We start from the raw sequence: 14,208 nt of genomic DNA on the forward strand, positions 1-14,208 counted from the left end.
TTTGCACAGAAACGAAAATAATCAATACCTGCACTCTGTCCAAATAAAAATAAAATTCACCTACAAGTGGTGCACCGTGGGAGGGAGTATCACATGATCTCTGTTCGGAGAGATTTTGAGTAATATGGCCTCTCTTGCCATTAATTCTGTATTTCAGCTTCATATGCTAAAACCTATTGAATACTTTTAAAGCTTAGAGAGTGAGAGTACAGACTCATTTATCTCCAGCATGCTCACTCCGTTGAGTTATTCCCCCCCCCCCCCCCATGGCCAATGTCACTACTTTATTTCCTATACAATTTTTCTTTGAACCGCCCATTTTAAGATCTTTTAAAGACTAATGTTTCATGGAAAACTTTGTATTGGGAGAAAATTTTGCTTATACTCTTTTTAAAAAGGGCAAGAGGAAAAATGATTCTATAAACCTGGGAGATTTTCATAGAAACCTTAGGCTTGAATTTGGTATCATTTACATTCTGTTCACTTTATAACTTCATTCACTTCAGATGAGTTCCTTTGGCCTGAATCGGCGTATCTGAGAGCAGAAACAAGTCCAGGATCTTTCTTGCTTGAACGCTGGAAAGAACAAAAGCATATTCCCTTTTTGAGTCCTAATCTTTGGTATATGATGTTGCAATAGGTTTATATGGAGTGGAGCTTCCGGAGTTAGAGACTCTGGTGCAGAATTTGCCACTCTGTTTCCCAGTTGTTCATCATGTTTGAAGTGTCACAACCACCAGGGAGATTTCTCTTGTGCAGTGCTAATGAACAGACTTTTGCCTGGGACAGTCTTGCTAAAATCTGTCATTGAGCCTCATTCTTAGGTCTCTTTAGAATAGTCTCTCTGCTGTTTGTTGCTCATCTCAGCCCAGTCATTATTTTCTTTTCTCATTGAAGCTTAACCTAATTTTTTTTTTCTGCTGCTTTCCAACCACTAGAGGTCAAGATTGTGCTACTGCACAGTACAATAAGTAGCTCCCAGGCATTTAGCATTTAACTCCATCATTCTACTTTCTTACGCAATGATGTTTAGTGCCAACTGTGATTTAAAAAAAAAAAAATCCTTTGATTTGAATGGTTGTATTTATCTATTAAGAATGAGTAGATTGTGTTACATATATGTACATCATAAAAGTATGTCAGTCTTGTGATATAAAGCAGATCTTGGTGTATTTTGTGCTCAAATATAAAGTAATGTAGCATGTGACTATATGGGCTTTAAAGATCCTTATCTCTCTAATATGGATAAATAACCCTATTTCTGATTGTGGCAAATTTCTGCACAACCAGGCGTTAAAAAGGAGCTGACATTAAAGAGATGTTGTCAAAATAAAAATCATACTTTAAAAATAAATTCCTTACTTGTGATATTGACACCTTAGATGTTTAAAAGGAAAAAATGGAATCCCCTAATTTACTTTTCACTATTTACATAGTTTGTTTGCTGCCTGATTTTTCTTTCAGTTTGGGCAATGGCAATAGATTAATCTTTTGGTTTCTAATCATGTTCACTTTCCTGTTTCTCACAGTATCACACTGCTGCAATGCCCGGTGTTGCAAACAGTCCAAGAGAAAGTTTACATCCATGCACTCTTTTACAAAATGCATTCATTAAAGCATATGCCTTCAGATTTGGATTTTGGAAACCTTCTGTTCTCTCCCCCCATTGCAGAAACAAAAATAATCTAAATGTCCCCTTTCCCTATTCTAATGGTTCTTGCATTAATGTAGAGTGCATATCACTCTTGCTGTCACTAGCAACTGAAACTTTGGTTCTGTAGTCCACTGTCTCCAAAGTTTCAGTGTATTGAGTTACTCAGAATAAATAAGAGTGCTCTATTTGTTTCTTACCCATTCGTGATGTGTTGCCAATGGGATTCTCACTGGTGCAGAGAAGCAGTTAAATACTTAGGTATCAGTTGAAATTAAAGCTGGCACAGGGAGTCAGTGCAGATATGAGGGGAATCTGTTTTTGAAAGGGGGAAAACCTGCACTTTAAAGGGGAAAAAAAAAAAAGCTTTTTGGAAAGACATTCTGGAGAGTCCAGTATATCTCGACATGTTTTTCATGTTGAGGCAATACTTGATATACTTCTACTTGTAGCAAGATATCAGTCCACATCTATAGCATCAGCTCTTCTATTGCAGGGCAGGCATTTTTTTGTGGCAGTTTAAACAGGGCTTTGCAGTTGTGTATAGGACAGTGTAACACCTATGTATAATCCCAGTTTTGAATTTCAAATTTAAACCCTCTTCCAACATACTTTGGCATTTGGGGCTAAGCAGTTTACCTGTCTCTCACAGATATTATGCTCACTAATAAAAAGAAAATCCATACCCAGTTTCAGGTTAGTAGATGTGTGCTTTTTTTGGCATAACATCGTTCCCTAGAAACAAACCTTTGGTTGTAACACTGCCTACAGATCAAGATCATAGACCCATATAGCAATTTTCCTGTGAAGGGATCTCTACTGGGTCATCCATTCCAGTCCTGAATCCTGGTTATTATCTCACTGAGAGAATTTCAGTTGAGTACCTTTACAGATCATGTAAATGAACAGTGCACAATTACATTCTCCTGGGGTACCACAAAAATGCTTTCAGGAATCTCTGGGGTCCAGATGTGGAGGGCTTTCTGTTAACATGGGTTGAATAGAGGAACATATCCAACAGTTAAGTCAGCCTTTTAATTTATCCTGTGACAGTCACCACATGGCCTGTGGTCTAATATCTCTCCATCAGTGTTCTAAATAGATCAATATGGCAGCATGATGGGTTTGGAATTGTGATTTGTGAACGGTCATGATATTGTTTGCATTATTACATAATCACCTGCGGTTTTGAAATGAGTCTTCTGCTTATTTGGAATATCTAGGTTAGAAAATATGTTAAATAAATTGTCAGTTCCATCAAGTGTGTGGGGTTTTTTGTTTTTTTTGTCTCATATTTGTAGCATTTTCTGAACGATTACATCTTTTGATCCAAACTAATAAATCACTGAATGTCATCAGTAACTTTTAAATCTGCTTTTGTTCTAGGCCCAGCAGCAAAGAAACCTGGATAATATTGTATCTCAGCATCCCAGGATAGGTGGAGGAAAGAAATATAAGAAAGATGTCTGTGCAAGCTCAGATCTGGAGGTGAAAAACACTAGCCCCATGTCTGAACAGGATTCGGGGATCCTGGATGTTGAAGATGAGGATGACGATGAAGAGGTACACTTATAATATAAAAACCAGGAGATTCGATGGCTCAGGGGATTGTAAATGGGATATTTCACATCCAGTTTGCCAGCTCATATTTGCCCTACGTTGGTTTTTATCATGGAAGGATGTTTAGTGGACTATATGGAATGAGTAGTTGGTTCTCAGTATGGTTCATAGTGAGCTATGGACCACATCCCAGTTGGCAATCCAGTGGAGAGGACAAAAATTAAATGAGAACAGAGTAAACTACCCTTTTCTGTACTAGAGATGGTTCCTCCAATCCTTTACTTATTAGGAGTCATAGTCTGATGTTTTCCATGGCCATTTAATTTGAAAGAAGGAAAAAAGTCCATTAAACAGATACTTTGGCCTTTGTGGAATTGTGCTGTGATGTATATATTGGCTGACAATGAAAACACATTTTCTGTGATCAGAGGCTTAAATAACTTGATTATGAAGATTCTGGTTCATTAAAAACTTTAGCCACAGAGTAGAATGTTCAATGTTTTGGAATCTCTTGCTGCTTTTTTCTACCTATTAGGAGCCAGATTCTCTGCTGGTGTAGCTCCATTGAAGTTTAATAGTTATTGCCAGTAGAGAATGTAAAATATATTGTGTAATATACAACCTTTCTGGCCCTTGCTCCTGGAATGCATAATCTCCTGTTGCCTCCCCACCCCTAAGTCCCTGGTTACAGATAATTTAGTGGACTGTGAATGACATAGTAAGTAATAAAATTAAAAACTTTATTTACTATAAAATAGGTGGTTAAGCAAACAGGCATTACAAACTAACCATACACTGCACTGGTACTCACATTCTGAGATGAAATGATGATCAGTCCCTAAATGAGGAGAATGGGTATAATCCTTTCTCTAAAGGACCTTGACAGTGGATGGGCATGCCTAATCGAAAATTAGCCTGCTACCCTTTTTATAATCAGTTATAATATTGCCCCTTAATTAGTTAATGTTGAATCCACCTTTTACCATATCTCTATTTCTGTTATCATAATTAAATATTTTCTTTCTCATTGGCTATTTAACATTAAACATAATCTTAATTAGTATCTGCGTAAATACCGTACCAATAGCTATTAATATAGATAGCATTTTCCAAAATATTAACACTTCAACTCAAACACTTGTATGAACCAGATAGGACCAAAACGTGTTTACAACACGACCTGGGGTTATGCCCTAACTTATCTCCAGCTTGCTTTTGAATTGTCTCACTTCACTTTACTCATATTTTACCAGGTCTCGCTTGACTATTTGAAGCTTGCTTTTAGGAAATAATTTTTTGGGCCTACTCACATTTCTGTATAAATATAAGCAAGCATCATATCTACAGGGCAACGCCTTCTACCTACTGTTCTGTAACCCTTGCATGCCAGCAGCCAGGAAGGTGAACAGCTTTAGCCCTTTCATAGCAGTGAGAAGGTAGGGTAATACACTGATCTTCAAAGCTGTGGGAAGGCCCTCTGTTTTTTTTATGTTGCACCAATACTTGATCCCACAGCAAATTAGAAATTGGGCAGAAGTTAAACATAGGGAGAATGAATAGGGAAGGTGCATTTTTAGGAAATGAATACAAACCTGTAAATGTACGCATAATATTTGATTTCCCCCAACCTTTATGTTCTTGAATAGTTGTCTGCATTCCATGCTGTCGTGGAATGTCCAGCTGGATGCAGAATAAGACACCAGCGCCCTGTAGAAAATGGTTGGTACTGCTGAAGAATTTGAGACTAATGTGCCACAATGGACACAGGACCTGTGCAGCCTACAAATATCTGCATGTTGTAAATATCAAGGAGGGAGAGGAATTACTTAGGAAAGCAAAACTAGTATTCTAGTATCAGGAGACAGGGATGAAATTAAGGAAAAGGAAAACTTAGGCTGAACTTCCAAACAGTTCGATTTATTATGTAGTTGAATAGTCTCTCAGAGGAAGTGGTGGCAGCTCCGTTTCTTGGCCCAATAAATGCTAGACTGGCAGAACACTAGTAAACCTACAGTAGGGAATAGTTCTGCATTGTCTGAATGATGGATGACTGAAGAGATCTTTCATTTCCAGATTCTTAGTAAATAAGCTTTCGTTCCTGGTTTAATGATACCTTTTGGAAGGTAGTTGGTTTAAATTGGCAACAGGACTAATGTCTTTGCAGAAACAAGATTCAGAGCATACATGAGTAGTTGCTGTCCTTGGTGATGAAATCAGTAGTGAAACAGACGTGTGTCCAGAGGGAGTGCTAATGAAAATGACAGGGGCTAGGCGCCTTGTCAGAAGCAAGTGAAGAAATAAAGTTTATTCAGTTTGCTTAGAGTCATCAAGCATCAATATAAAATGCAGCTCCTGTTTGTTGTTTCCTCACTAGGTCCTTGGAGAGAGCAGTTCCTTAGGGGCAGGCAGAGGAAGTGTTTTTAACTATCTTAATTGGATTTCTTCCACTTGGGGGGAAAAAAGCTCTTTGGAAAGGAAACAATAGTTTATTAGTGCAGATACCGCTGTTTTCATCTGGAAGGGAGCACAGTGAAATGCAACCATTAAATGTTCTAGGGAATCGTACGTGAGTAAAATATTAATACCATGTTCTTCAGTGAGGTCTTAACATTGGATCCTCAGCCTGCTTGCAGCTTTGGAGACAGTCACACTTGTTAGTCATTGAAAGCCTCTCCTCTTGAAGAGCCCTCTAAGTTTTTCTTGTCTCCACACTCACAGGCAGGCGGAAATCAGACCACCTGCTGCTGAGTTTAGGGTATTCAGGATTCCGGATTGGATTTTCCAAATTCAGGTCAAACTAATTGGCTGTTTTTAGGGCTAAAAGCCCCAAGGGTGAATAAACAATGTTGGCTTGTTTTGTATGAAGCCACCATCTCCTGATGCACTCTGGTGGGTTGTCCCCACCTTGCTTCCTTAAAAAGAAGGAACCATGGCAGACAGGCAGCCAAGGAAATAGGCTTAAAGGAAGATTTTCTCCTCTTGAACTTCTCTTCCTCCACCCTGTGGAGTGCATTGGGGGGCTCTGCATCTTCTGCACCATATCGCTTTCTCCCCAGAGGGACTGTTTTAGGCTTACCTCTCCCAAGGAAAAACAGAGCAACACTGACAAAGAAGCCAGGAGAAGTGTCAGACAGCCCTTTCCCATGCAAGGAACAGTAGGGTTTTGGGCAGATAGACTAAAGGCCACCGAAACCCTCTGCAGCAGCAGCCCTGGTTCAGCACAAAAGCCAATCCAGGACCTCTAGCTACTCTTTGAGAAGAGACCAACCTGGCAGACACTGATACAGCCCGGAGCAGGACAGTGAGAGGCCTCAGGACTCATCTCCAGCCATTCATCCATCTGTCTTCACAGTTAAACAGGGGTGTTTCCCCTTGGGCTTTCCTCAGTGAGGATCTCCCTTCCCTGGGAAGTAGGTCTGGTGGCCAGGACATATTGTGGTGGAGATTTATTCCTCAAAAATGTCCCATGCAGCTGACTCCTAATGTAGTGCTTCAGACCCTCTGTGAATTACTCAGTCTGGGCTAGATTGGATATTCTTCACCCTTCTCGTTCAGGGTGGGCCCTTTCTGCTCCCAAGGATCATTCTGACTCTCCACTCACATGGGGTGCCCAGTCCCAATAGAGCACATACCTCCCTCCCCAGCAAAATGCGAACTAATGGTGGAGAGAGAAGTTAGTGCACAAGAGCCTCCCTTCAGTGGTCAGATGTGTCCCAGCGTAGGTTGGTGTTTACTCTCCTTTCTTCAGTTAGATAAGAGAGAGAGAGCGCTCTGCAGACCATATTCAAAAGGGGCAAAGACCTCACACACCCTCACGGTGAATTGGCTTTCTCCAGATTGAAGACATGTCCTGTCCTCCCTGGCTCTATTCAAAGGACCTGGTGGCCAAAAAGAGAGGAAGGATGAGATCCCAGATCCTTTAATAGAGAAACAAATCTGGTATGTTTCCTCCCCGCCTGCCAATGGGAAGCTCAATATCAGGGCAGACTGGCTGAGCAGATGTGGGTTAGACCAGGGAGAATGGCGTCTTTATCCTAGAGTCGTAGAACTTGAGCATTTAAATTTGCCCAGGGCTGACTTCGCATCTAAGGATGATAGCAAGGTGGCAAAAAAACCTGAACTTCAGATTTTGTCCTGGTGCCTATCACCCTAGTGTCAGAGAACTTCCAGAAGAAGGAATCCAAATGCTGCATTGGTTGGCCCAAGGGATTATGCTGCTCGTACCCAGCATGCCTGGCTATGGGAATAAAAAATACAGTGCTCCAAATAAATGTGTTGGCTCTATTCAGCATTTTTGGAGCAGGCAGACTGAAAAATATATCCATGCATCTGATCATTAATAGTTCCTCAGCTGTGTCTGATCCAGAGAGCACCATTCTTTTTTTTTTATTTATCTCCATCAATAATTATGCAAAAGCCATGTTAATTTTTTGTGAGAGATCTCTTACTTCCAGTCAATCAAAGTAGTTTTGCTGTTACCATAACCTCAGCTGGAACAATGTCTGAGTTTGAAGAACTCTCCAGTGATCTCTAGTATTGCACTATTCATGCAGATAAGATGGTGCTTAGAATAGCTCCAGCCCTTATTGACATAGTCTAGGTGTTCATAGGGCAACTGAAGTACACCTAGACCACACAAGAAGATGTTGTAAATCTGCAGCATGATTCATTGTGTACTACTCCCAGCATGGGGTTAAAAGCCTCAAAACCATCAAATCCACCTGGATTAGATGTTGCATGTCGCAGATGTACAAAGCAAGGAGTGGAGTACCTCTATTAGCAATCGGAGCTTTGTCTTTAAGGTTAGATTCTCTTGGCCCAGAATGAGTTCACTATCTGCTGTATGCAGAGAGATGTAGGATGGCTGCCTATTAGTTTGCTAAATATTGTAAATTATACTTAACCCTCAGTGGATGTGGACTTTGAGGAGGTGTACTGCATAGCTATAGTGCCTGAATGGAAGGTTGTAAAAAAAGAAGTAATCAAAGTACTGGGCTCCCCCTCGAAAGTTCTCATAAAGCCGTTCCTATCAACTCCAGAGTAAAAGATCAGTGGCTCTTTTCTTGCTGAGGTACAGAAAAGTGTATCCATACTTACATGACAATGTTCTATCTACAAGTAGCAGTATCCACAGATACAGCCCATTCTGGACTCGCTTGGGGCCAAAACTAAAAAGCAGAGCATTCCTTAGCTGTCACCTAAGTCAATGTATGCCTGTTTCAGAGCTAAGAATTTGTTATAAAGGTTAAGCCAGCTAGAATCCTGAGTCATTGAAGCTAACCCAAGTGGTGGTAGTCTTCACTCCCCCTCCCATACTGCAAATGTGCTGAAGACCCAAAGTTAGAGTTTGTGGGCTTCGCTGTTTGAAGAAAGGAAATTTCAGGTTAAGGATGGGATACACTTCCTTTTCGTGAACGTGGAGAAAGGAGATGAGACTGAGGTGCTGATGGCAGAGTCTAGTGCCCTTTTTATTAAAAGGGGGCTTTAGGTTCCTTTCATTGCAAACTTAGAAATATCTCTGCTGCTCCTCAAACCTCAGAAACACAAGCTTATCTATGAGAGTAAAACAAGTGCTACAAAGAGAGATTCCACAACTTAATCAGAGGTATGTTGGTTGTGGCATTGTTCGTTACTTCAGTGTCTAAAATACTCTTCATCTGGCTATTCAGGGGTGATTTTCAATGATAGTTCATTTCCTTTTCCTGCCAGTATGTGGCATTCCATCACAAACTATACGTGCTGAGCTTTGCTTTTGTATTGCAGTAAGTATTGTCAGAGCGGCAAGTTCGTAAGCAACATTAAGTAGTACAGACATCAGTCTCTAGGGCGTCCCTTGCCGACCTGCCATAGTTCCGGTAGGGTTTGTGTTCAAAACTGTAATGACCAGCGTCTTTTTGTGACGGGTGGTGGTGAAAGTTACGCAAGAAACTACCCAGGGAAGCTAACGACTGCTAGGAGAGCAATAAATGTATTGTTCCAGTGCAGTAGAAAACAATGCAGATTGTTGGGCAGTGTTTTAAATTTGCCACAGTAGTTTGTTTCGAATACTTTGTACGTGCAAAAGCATACAGTGGACTGAGTCTGAAAAGAGTTCAAAAGGCTGGGTGTGTTATTTCATTCACTCGTAGGGTTGGAGCTCTGTGTGGAGGGAACAGTCTGTTCTTTTCCTCATATTAAGTCAATCTCAGGTTAACACCCTGCACAAGAGGGTAAAGGATTTGAGCACTTCTACAAGGATGTGTGTGTTTTTAAAACAGATATTCTATAGAATTTGTGCATGATTGTCTGAACATGCTTTAGATACAGTTTAAATCTTAATATAAGGTCTTGATCAGGGGTCTGAAGTTGTTCTTTGAATTTGCAAATTTGACACCATCAGATCAGGATTAAACAAAGACTGTGAATGGCTATCCAACTACAGAAGCAGTTTCTCCTCCCTTGGTGTTCACACCTCAACTGCTAGCAGAGCACCTCACCCTCCCTGATTGAACTAACCTCGTTATCTCCATACTGATTTATACCTGTCTCTGGAGATTTCCATTACTTGCATCTGAAGAAGTGAGGTTCTTACCCACGAAAGCTTATGCTCCCGATACTTCTGTTAGTCTTAAAGGTGCCACAGGACCCTCTGTTGCTTTTTACAGATTCAGACTAACACGGCTACCCCTCTGATACAGTGATGGGTCAACCCCTTCTGTCACAGTAGTGTGCATCCACACGCTGGGGTTACAGTGGTATAGCTATGAACCTGTAGCTCTGCTGCTATAACCCCTGTAATGTAAACAAGCCCTATGACTATGTCTACACTTGAAATCTAGTTAAGACAAGACACAACACTTAGAGGTAAGAAATGGAGATAATGGGGCTGGAGGGTAAGATTTAGTTGGGATTAGGTCCTGCTTTGAGCAGGGGGTTGGACTAGATGACTTCCTGAGGTCCCTTCCAACCCTGATATTCTATGATTCTATGAGTGATAGGAGCACACGTTTACTTCGCTCCTTGTGTGTGTACAATTGGTACATTTAGTTCTGGTTTTAAAAGATCGGCGCAAGCTATTGATGTCAGTAATCCCGCTCGACTGCCCATTGCCTGTGATCGTACGCTACTGACCTGAGTAGATCCATAGTGTGAAGCTTGTGGATGCTGAACCTCACATTCATGCACAGTTTTCTATGGTCTCTTACTTTCTGCCTCGCCCTTGTGTGCTTTCTCAGCCCTGTGGCAGGCTCAGTAAGCAGTTTTTTAAAAATGGCTCAGTTTGTCCTTTAAGTGAATTAAGTGTTGATGCCAAATTAGCAGTCCTGGAGAAGTACCTTCCCGCAGCACAGATCAAGTCAGTGACAGCTTCTGCCGACATGCCTCAACCCTTATCTAGGACCACCAGCTCATTTAGCAACCATGGTCGGTCACATCTTTTGCCTCTCTGCTGAGATGACTAACAAAGGGTACGAATACGGTATGTGTTTTTTAGAGAGGTAGATTCTCTGAGTGGTGGGGGCAGCATAAGTTGAATTTTGCTGCTTTGATCCACTCGTACCTGCTTTAAAAACCCAAACATTGAACAGTACTTACTAGCTATTGAAATTCATTATAACTGAAATCCTCGGTATCCAGTCTATAGTGTGTCTATATATTCCCACACACTATGTACTTTATTTGTAGCCAGGTGCTTTGTACATTATATGTTGATCCTCTTGTTTTCCATTTCATGTTTTTGTAGGTGCCTGGTGCCCAGGATTTGGTGGATTTCTCGCCCGTGTACCGATGCTTGCACATCTATTCTGTACTGGTAAGTAGGTCTGCGATGGTGTTTTCATTGCAGTTTGTACAAATGGCACTGAAGTTTGCCCTGATTTTGAATGGCAAGATTAGGTGCAGCTCCTTATGTCTATGTAGACACTCTTGGAAAGAAGCTGTTGCGTAACTAGTATTAGTGTGTGCTTATGTTCACCTCAAGAGAAAATGCAGTATCTAGTCAAATTAGAACCTCAGCAGCATGTGACAAAGGGAAGCAAGGGCAACATTGGGAGCCCACAGTAGAGGAAGGCTTTGAGTAAAAACCAAACAGCTATTTTATATTAGCACACTGCAAAGATATATAAACCATTTTCTTCAGCCACGACAGCTTTGGGGTTTATTAGGAGCCAAATACATTTTTCTAGCTTAAATATATTTCCCTAAAATAATTCTTCTTTAATCAAAATAACTGTTCTATCAGTGCAAAGTAATGTATTGCGTAATCAAGAAAGACAGCAGTTTTAGGTGGTTGTTGTTGTTTATTGCACTTCCCTTCTTTTGAAGACTGGAGAATTTCCTATCATTAAAATCATATGGTATGTAACTAAATCCACAGTTTTACTGTCTTGGCTCCAGCTTTCTAGAAGTCAGACTTCTTCAGACTGCCCTGAAAAACATCAAGATATGTTTACATGGCTGTGTAAGTGATAAGACCATTTTCTGCTGCATTTTAGTCAGTTCTTGATCACTGTTGTATATTAAGAGAAAAATAATCGTGTGACCCTGATCATCAGTTATACACAATGGTGGAAACCTTCCCACAATAGCAAAAATGATACCCACCACATTGGCACGCCTACTTACCGAAACATTTCCCTCCCCCCCCCCCCCCCCCAAAATATACAAAGATAAAAACTTGTAACTAACAAACCAGTCAACCAGCCAACAAAACCAAGAGGTTTTTATTCTGAAAAGGGAGACGAGCCAGAGACTTTGTGACGTCCACTAGGGAATTTGCTATCATCTTTACTTGGAAGGCACTGAGATACTGAGGGGATGTTTGGCAGTATAAAACCCCAAGATAGATAGATCATCAGCAACTTTAGATCCAGTTAATTTTCTGTCCACATTTGAGAAGATGATGGATCTAGAATTCCAGATACTTGCTTTGTTTAGAAAGGTGGGTCCACTTAAAATCCAATAAAATTCACCTCTAGTTTCAGTAGGTTGCTAGACAAAATGTGGTTTTCCAGGCCTTCCAGTATATTGATAAAAAGTTACTCCCTTTAATACGAGCGGAGAAAATGACCTTCATGGGTGACCCTTCAGCCTTTACTCCCTTGTGCCAGATACTGCAGGAGTCTGAGCCTTCCAAACTGGAAATCCACAGACCCAAAGGGTCCCTATTAGTCTGCAGCTGTTCTTTAATGACAGTAACCCACAGTTGCTGAAGAAAGCTCCTCAGCTTTCTCGGCCACAGGAGAACCCTCTAAAGCCAAGCCAGTATGTAAGAAGAGGGCATGGTTTCTGCATTAATCCAGCAGCTTTGCCTCCCTTGCTGCTCTGCAGCCTGAGCGTTGTTTCGTTTATGGTAGATCTAAAGCCAGTGCGCCGCTGTCTGCCCCCCCCCCCAGCAATACCTACAAATGAATTTGCTAAAGGAAAGGAATCCTCATAAAAATGTGTCTATTACCTTTGTATGTCTTCATCTGTTACTAATTATATAGCTTCGGCTACAATGCCATGATACTTTATTGGCATTAAAAAGTTAACCTACCCAGAATGTGTTCTGTTTTGAGTGTACTCTGTCTTGGACAAAGACAAAATACTAGATGTTGGAAGCCCGCTTCAGGGAGTGTGCTAGGAGAAAATTACAATGGTCTGAACCCCTTGGTAGATTTCAAAGTGTCATTTGATTTGGAAAAACTTCAGTTGTACATAGGTGTATATGTAAAAAAAAAAAAAATTATGGAGATATCCTATCCCCTAGAACTGGAAGGGAACTTGAAAGGTCATCGAGTCCAGCCCCCTGCCTTCACTAGCTAGACCAAGTAATGATTTTGCCCCAGATCCCTAAGTGGCCCCCTCCAAGGATTGAACTTGCAACCCTGGGTTTAGCAGGCCAATGCTCAAACCACTGAGCTATCCCTCCCCCCGTTATTTAAATATTTAAATTAAATATTTAATTTAAAGCAAAATCAGAGGCTCTGTTGTCATAGCTTTGCATATACTTGTTTAATAGAAGGGTATATATAATGCTATTACGTAAAGGGTGAAAACAGGACATTAGTTTTTTGCATCAGTGGATGTTCAGAGTATTGTAGTTTGTAGTACATATTTATTTCTAGACTGACATTATATTTTGGTTTACGTAACGGCGCTTTTACTGTTCACCCTTTGTCGTATATAGAACGTGGCTGTGTATTTCCCCTATTGTATGCTAGAGAAATGCTACTTCTAGAAACAGATTCCAGGCTAATGCTCCACGCTGCTGTTTGATGGCTTTCTGCTGCAGCTGGAAGTAAACCATTAGCCAGCCAATATGCTCTTGGAGAGAGTGCACCTGGAGCACTTGAGATGGGAAAAGTCATGTTAGATGAAGTCCATCCCTCTTTTGGGGTTAGAATATAGTCCCCCAATGGATACATGTCTGAGTGATTAAATTATTATTCCTGCCTGCCTCATGTAGGTGTGGAGACTCAATGTTTGTAAAGCGCTCTGAGATACTAAAATTGTTAGGTCAAATATTAATACTTAGCACTAATGTAGCATTTTCCATCTTCAAAATGCATTGTAAACATTAACCCGCCCCACATCCCTGTGGAATAGGTAGGTAGGTGTTATTCCCAATTGACAGATGGAAAAAACTGAGGTCGCAGAAGGTGTTGGTGACAGTGCTGGGGTTAGAATTTAGGAGGTCTTCTCCCCAGTCCTCTGCTGAGCCCATTAGACCAAACCCCTACAATGCAGAATCTCAGTCAAAAGGCCTAGAAGAAGCAAGAAAAAGAGAAACTGTAAGGCAGAATTTTCAAGAAGACAAGCATGTAAAGCAAGAGCAGGGAAATAAGGCAAGCAACCATAAAGGAAAATTACCCTTTTCCTGACCTGTGGTTGAGTCCTGAACTGGTTTTCTAGGCCCAGCTAGTGTTGAACAATATCAAAGATTGGACAAGCCCCAAGGGAAATGGTCACATCAGTGTCAGACGGAAGGCTCATAATATAATAGTTACCAAAACCTCCTAATATTTGTCATTTACAAT

At 40.9% G+C, this 14,208-nt stretch overlaps 1 protein-coding gene across 1 annotated transcript in view; it reads left to right on the forward strand.

Annotated features, from left to right (window-relative positions):
* Nucleotides 1–14,208, forward strand: part of EXOC6B (exocyst complex component 6B) — a 436,833-nt gene that overhangs the window by 192,665 nt on the left and 229,960 nt on the right. The window contains exons 7-8 of the mRNA XM_065404703.1: nucleotides 3,038–3,214; nucleotides 10,932–11,000. Of these exons, the coding sequence (XP_065260775.1) occupies nucleotides 3,038–3,214; nucleotides 10,932–11,000 (246 nt within the window). The remainder of the gene's footprint in view (nucleotides 1–3,037; nucleotides 3,215–10,931; nucleotides 11,001–14,208) is intronic.

Source organism: Emys orbicularis, chromosome 5 (assembly GCF_028017835.1).
Source record: "Emys orbicularis isolate rEmyOrb1 chromosome 5, rEmyOrb1.hap1, whole genome shotgun sequence".
Taxonomy (NCBI): Eukaryota; Metazoa; Chordata; order Testudines; family Emydidae; genus Emys; species Emys orbicularis.